Source organism: Leptonychotes weddellii, chromosome 4 (genome assembly GCF_054177405.1).
Source record: "Leptonychotes weddellii isolate Sample4059 chromosome 4, ASM5417740v2, whole genome shotgun sequence".
NCBI classification, from domain to species: Eukaryota; Metazoa; Chordata; class Mammalia; order Carnivora; family Phocidae; genus Leptonychotes; species Leptonychotes weddellii.
In genome coordinates, this window is record NC_138372.1 from 144,938,610 (window position 1) to 144,946,003 (window position 7,394).

General features: G+C 37.4%; 1 protein-coding gene across 1 annotated transcript in view; it reads left to right on the forward strand.

Moving 5' to 3' along the window:
* TRHR (thyrotropin releasing hormone receptor) overlaps positions 1 to 2,255 on the forward strand; it is a 26,566-nt gene extending 24,311 nt beyond the window's left edge. Inside the window, exon 2 of the mRNA XM_081817210.1 lies at positions 1,562 to 2,255. Coding sequence (XP_081673336.1) covers positions 1,562 to 1,969 — 408 coding nt within the window. The 3' untranslated portion in view covers positions 1,970 to 2,255. The remainder of the gene's footprint in view (positions 1 to 1,561) is intronic.
* Positions 2,256 to 7,394: the final 5,139 nt, after the last annotated feature.

Below are 7,394 nucleotides of genomic sequence, written 5' to 3' on the forward strand. Positions count from 1 at the left end.
TTGCATGTTCCACTGATCAAGGCAGCCAGGGGCCCTTGAAAACTTATTTTAAAATGTGTAAAGTGTTGCTTTTGAAGAAAAGCAATCAATTATTATCTTCTCCACCCAAAGGTAACCACTGCTACAATTTTAATATGTCCTCCACAGAACTGAAATATTATGGTCTCTTTATATGGTCATTAACCAAAGGATAATATTTCCATAGTGCTTTAGAGTTTCAAAGCCCTTATCATGTTCATTATTTTTAAATTTTACTTTCTCAATATCTCTATGAATTAAATGAACAATATGATCAGGCATATTTTCAGATGTAGACATGGAAGTACAGGTGAATGACTTCATTAAGGTCTTAAAACCACTTAACATGGACAAAACCAAATGATCTAACTCTGAGTCCGGGTCAGTCTCCAGAATCTGCTAAATTATGCTCTTTGATAATCTTGTCCCTGGGCAATCTTGGATATTAACCTCATCCTACCTACTGTCCTAGCTCCTGTGCATGGCTTGTTCTTAGGAGTAGGGTCAACTCTATGTAAAATTTCAAAGTTTGTTTTCTCTGTCCTGCATCTCCCTTTATCCTGAAGGACAGCTGTACGGTGGGAAGGGCAAAACTTTGGATCCAGGCTGACTTGGCTTCCAGTCCCGGCTCTAAGACTCTACCACTTCCGCCAAAGTACTTACCAGCACCTGCATTTTATTTTCTGATTTGAAAAATGGAAGATGCAATACCTATTTTGGAGGATTTTCAGCCTTTTAAATGTGATAACTAGATCTAGTGTCTGGAACATAGTAGACGTTCAACAACCGTTGGCTTTTTTAAAAGACATTTTATCCTTTTCAAACTATTATGTTACCCCATTTGATTTAGGGGAGCAATACTGGCTCCATTTTACAGATGAGCTATAAGGTTAAGATCATTTCTCAGGGCCACATATAAGGTAAGTAAAGACGGGATTAGACCTTAGGTCTCCTAACACTTGTCATAGACATTTTTGGTGGCCTATATCGCATTCTCTTGGCTGGCCCCTGATTTCAGCCATTGCTACAGTGGATGGTTCCTGCTTGCAGAAAACATCCTGATTCTGGTATTCATTGCCCCCTAACTGTCTATCTTCTCTGCCTCAAGGTTCTCTTTAAAGCCCCCATGAGTTTCCATGCAGGAGAATCGTGGAAGTGTGGGCCAGTTAAAGCCCCCAAGGGCACTCCTCAACAAAGCAGAGATTGGCAGCCAGTGGATAAATGCCCCGGCCTCTCTTTCCCTGGACAGATAATCCAGAAATGCATTACTTGATCCACAGCTGCCCACAGGGGGAGTCATTGCAATAATACACCCTGTTTTAGCTTTTCTTCTTCTATCACACTCTCTCTTTTACCCTTAATCCTGCTTCCTGGGATGATCTCACAAATAAACTGCCTGCATTTAAGCCCTTGTCTCAGACTACCTCTTGGGAACTAATGGTTGGCGGGGGTTGGGAGGGGAAGGGAGGTGTTTTATTTTCATTTGTTTGTTTGTTTTGTTTTTGTTTGTGTTTGCACTGCATTTCTCTTTATTTCTCCATAGGTCACCAAGATGCTGGCAGTGGTTGTAATTCTGTTTGCCCTTTTATGGATGCCCTACAGGACTCTTGTGGTTGTCAACTCATTTCTCTCCAGCCCTTTCCAAGAAAATTGGTTCTTGCTCTTTTGCAGAATTTGCATTTATCTCAACAGTGCCATCAACCCGGTGATTTACAATCTCATGTCCCAGAAATTCCGTGCAGCCTTCAGCAAGCTCTGCAAATGCAAGCAGAAACCAGTGGAGAAACCCACTAACTACAGCGTGGCCCTAAATTACAGTGTCATCAAGGAGTCAGATCCCTTCGGCACAGAGCTTGATGATATCACTGTCACTGATACTTATTTATCTGCCACAAAAGTATCTTTTGATGATACCTGCTTGGCTTCTGAAATAACCTTTAGCCAAAGCTGATTCATGAATGAGAAGAAAATGGACCACAGGGTAAATGAGAATCTGTGCCGTTATCAGCCCAAGAGGAAACAGCCAATACTTGTACATGAAGACAGAGCAGATAAAGTCTTTGCCAAGGCTCTAATAAATCCTGGCCCAAGATACTTTAACCCATAAGAATGATTCATATTTTCCTTCTAGTATCACAAAAATGTTTCCCCCAAAATGGAGCAGATTTGTGAAAGAGCCAAATGATAGAGACTGAAAGCGTAGCTCTTTCCATTGAATCTGAGAAATTCACTGTATTTTCTGGGGCTGTGAAGTTTAGATAAAATCTAGACATTGATTTAACATTATTCATAATAAATGTAACTTCTCAAACCTCCCCAAATTATTGGTACAATTAGTAATTTGGTGACGTGTAAATGTTTAAATGTTTGCATTTAGCATTTCATTTTAACACAGTATAGTGCTATTTCATGAATATCTGAAACTATAGGGAAAAATAGAAAAAAAATTATTTATTGAGTAAAAATGAGATTTCAAACAGAGTCCCTGTAAGAAAAACAAAAACAAATGTCATAATCCTTATAAAATTCTGAGAGGGTTTTCTTTAATTCCAGTGTGTTTGGCACACAGTGTTACATTAGTTTCAGGTGTACAACACGGTGATCTGACAGCAGCATGCATTATGCTGGGCTCACCGCAAGCGGAGCTGCCATCTGTCACCGTGCAATGCTATTACCCTATCAGGGACTATATTCTCTCGGCGGCACTTTTCATCCCCCGAGATAATTTTTATGTCTTATAAAGTAGATGTCATCATTCAACTCTAATGTAAAATAAACCTTAAAATAGCCAGAATTACAAGTTCAGAAGACATGTAGATGTGATTTTTAGATGAATCCAGCTCTTAACCAACTCTTTGAGCCTCCAAAACGATGGGTGAGACAAGAGAAAGAGCAGCTTAAATAACTATGAAGATACAAACTAACAATGTAAGTAATTATTGAAAAGTGGAGCCAAGACCCAGTATTTAAGATAAGGCTTTACTTTTTCTCTAAAATTTTTAAGGAAGAAAATCCTTTTTGAGCATTCTTGTGTAAAAACTACTGAGCCATGTCAAGTGAATCCTTCAAGTGAATCTAGCTTTAAAAGTCTGAAACATTCTCAAAAGCTTAGTTGCTATTCTAAGTCAGCCAAAGTCTATTACACTTCCGAATGAAGACTCCCCACGGAGCAGTGTAGTCTATGGATTTTTAACTTGTCTGCAATTGCCTTTTCTTCCTGCCTGCTTGTCATTTGTAGGTTTCCATTTTTTGTTTTTTTTTTTTAATACTAGTGATAGTTTGTTTACAGATTCTAAGTCAAAGCAAAGCAAAATTCTGTTGGCTTTACTTTTAATAGAGCTAAAACTGATTTCATCTCATCATTAATATCTTTATTATGTATGACTTATACCTGCTATTCTATTGCAGTGATTATAAGAAGGGTGTGAATGTGAATTTGCCCAAGACATAGGGTCAAGGTCCAATTTAATCCCTTCCAGATGGCTCACCTACTGGGATTTGGCCAATCAGTATCTCCAAGTGTATTTCCTTGGTGATGGTTCAATAATAGCTCATTTTTAATGGTGAAGTCAGAAAGTACTGGGTACTGGCATTTGCCCTTTCCAGCCTATATTCCTATTTCATGGATTTTTTGTAAACCTAATCATTAATGACAATTACCCCTCCCCACCTTCTTTATGAAGAATACATCATTTCTATTTTGGAAACTTCAGTTTTAAAATTCTGCTATGTGGAGACTCTGCCATCCAGAATATCAGACCAGAATATGCTTTTGAGAAAACTGGCCTCATCTATTCCAGGAAGACATTCTTATCCTGCCACTGTATCAGTCAACAAATGCAAGCAAATGTTTATGGGAAATACACTAAAAGTCTATCTGCATGACACCAAGAAATCTATTTTAACTGACTTTTCATCTTGGATTAAATATTAATATTGGAATTATATGGATAGAAGCATCAGCGTGACCCCACCCCAAATCACAGGCACGTGTGCATCTGCATACAAACATACACACACCTGTGCCTAAGTTGTTTAACAGAGGGCGTTGGAATATATTCGCTTTTTTGTTAGGGAAAGGGGCTGATATCATAACAAGCTATGTCTCAGGCTTGCTGGTAGGTACTTAAACCACGTTATCTTCACCACAGTCTCACTACAGCTGTGATTTCTCTGATAATAAAACCAGGGATCAGGGATCAGGGATCAATGCAGCTTCTCTAAATTGTGTAGATACTGAAGAGAGAAAATTTGTCTTTCTTTTTTGTTCTGATGACAACTTGTGACCCAATGGGCTAAATAACTAAAAAACATAAATATTTTGCTGAGTGTAATATTAGATGTTGAAAAAAATTATAATTAGTTTTACATGTTATACACAGAACACAATGTACTCTTCTCACCATTGGAAATTTAATTTAGGGGCTCAGTTTTTCCATTTCCACTTTTAAAGAATTATTTGCTAATAACCTGTTAGTTTTAGACCGCATGGAAAATTCAAGAGAACATAGTTCATAGTGTTTCAACTCTAAAGCAAATGCCGCTATGAAATTAAATGTTCCCATGCAATGTCCAATAGGTAGCTGGGTTTACACAGAAGAGATAGGACTTTCTAAAGTATTCTTTATCACAGTGTACTAAATCATCAAAAAGTATTTCCTTAAATCATCAAAACTTAATACACCATCAAATGAAAAATAAAGAACTTGAAAAACATTGCTGATGGAGTAGAGCACTATTATTAAGGGCCTCCCTTAATAAAATCCCTTGGGTTGCTTTATTACTTCCAATTTCATTAACTGCTGAATGTCTTTGGTTAGATCTTGCACCTAAGGTAATTAGGTAAAGGTCACAGGTCACAAATAAAACAAGCAAATGTAAATTACCTCTTAAGACTTCTTCCATCAGTATTGTGAGTGTATTTCTAGAGCTTCACTCCAACACAAATATGCTGAAGAGAAATGAGAAAAGTCCAAACCACGTTCATTCTTAAACAAGCTAAGTGGACAGAAAAACACACTTTGAAAATATTTCAAAACAAACGGCTGGTTTGAGCTAAACTAGTAAAGTAAAAGGAAAACTTTAACCATAAGGTTTAGTGTAACTGAATCTTAAACTTGAATTGTCTCATTTTCAGAAGAATGTGTTGGAATACTAGGGACAGTATGTCTTAGTAAAGGTGGGTCCATACAATTTTGGTCTGCTCTTAAAGATTAAAAGAGTTACATCATTCTAAACTATGTTAAATCTGTAAACTTGATAGAAGAGAGACAATATTAACTTTTGGAGGAAAAGCAGGTTTTAGATAGTCTACCCATGATTCTGTGAATTCTATCAATACTATATTTAACATTATTTTTGCCTCTCAACTACAACTCACGAAGGGGTTGGAATATTCGTACATAGAGTAAGGAAACCAGGTGTGAAAGAGCGTCCAGAAACAACTGGTCAGTCCCAGGTTCAAAGAAAACTTTTTCAAATGTTTGGAATCACTCATTTCTCTTGGAAGAAGCAGAGGATGAAAAGCTCTAGCCATTTGTTGTTTGTTTATCTTTAGTTGTCTGCAGTAAATAGCCATCAAAACCAAGATTTGGCTGAGGGAATGTAAGTGTTCAGAATAATACTCATGAAGAAGTCTTACAGAGCTCTATAATAACAAATACATTTTTCTCTCCTCCCTCCTCCCCCCACTCCTCCTCCCAATCAAACTCTTATCTCTCCTAAAACATGGTTTTCCTTAGAGCAGGCAATTTCATCCGACTTCATTCAAGACTAAACCTGGACATGAACTATCTTAAGGAAAAGTGCAAATATTCTTTCAAATATATTTATATGTAAGAGAATATTTTGTTGTTCTGAATACTTTCATGTTTTCATAAAATCATGTTCCAAGTATGGGAAAACGGATGCTTCTGACATTTCAATTTAACTTAAGTCCCCATTTTCATGGTGGGGCTCGGGTGTAGAATTGAGCAGCTCGATGTGGCTTCTCCCTCACAGAACCAAGCGGAGGTTTTGCATCTCAGAGCTTCAGTGAGAAGCCAATGGAAGAACACTTCACATGTGAAAAACCACTGCAGAAACGTGTTTAAGGGAACCAAAGGCTCTTCCCATTCTTAAGGATCTCATAGTCCAATGAGGAAAAACAAAAACCAACATGATACCATTTCAAGATATAACAGCTGGCAATATTTAGAATACAAGTAGAGGTGTCAGAAATGTTTTAAAGAAGCAATTGTTAAGATAATTTATGCATTGTGATTCTTTTTTATGAACTATAATTAGAAATATCAATTAATTTAATTGTTAATTTCATTGATTACACACGGGAAAAAAGGTCAGATAAGGCCCTGTAATATTTTTGTTTATATGTTCCGTCTGTAAGTATAATCTCAAATCACTTAGCAGAAAATCTCATTTACAAATTTGCACACTAGGGAATAGTTAGCACCAAATGGGCTATCCTGACGTAAATAAATCTTGGTGGTTCTAATTTTGATATTCAAATAATCTCTCTTGAAAAGAGTTGCCATGAATGTTTGTATACAATGTTGTTAGGCCTGTTTACATTCTTCTACACCAAACATTCATGGAAAATCCAACCTGAGGTGATTGATTTATGCTGTAGAAATCCGGTCTGGAAAATTAAAGGGGCTCAGTGAAATGATACAGCTGGGACAGCACATTGTTGGAACTGTCAAATCTGGATTCAGCAAGAAAACAAAAGACAATTTTGTGGCCAGTAAAAAGCAAATTCGCGTAATGTTCACCTGTGTGTCCTCATGGAGGGGCATCTGGGTCAAGTCCATACTGCAGGCTCTCCACTAGAATAATGGAAATGAAAGCACTTTGAAAATTATAAAAGAAGGATGGGGTAAGCAGTGGAGTTGGCTAGAGCTCCTGCAGCTTATTTGAGCCCTGAAGCAACACTCTTAAGTGATTATTTTGTTCCTCTTGGAATAATGGACTTAACTTTTGTGCATGTGACTGTTCTTTGACTTGCAACAAAGAGAAAGTGTGAACTTTCTCAAGAATGTTATGGACTGTTACTGATAAAGATGGAAACTTTCCAATAAAGAAAAAGAGATACAACATGGTATCAGAATAAGAATCCACCTAACCAGAGGTCTGAATTCAGAAGTCAATAAGAATATTCTCCAGATTCCTGGAACGGCATTAGATGCTCCAGTAAAGAGGCCAAGTGTTCATTCCTTAGCTAGCAATAATAAACCACTCCCACTTTGGTACATATAAGAATGACCTGGAAGCTTATCTTAAAATGCACTTCATTTGGCCCTGCCCCCTAAGAGATTCTCCCTTTTTAGGTGATTTTGATGCCTGTAGTCCCCTGACCACACCTTGGAAAACTACTGAGT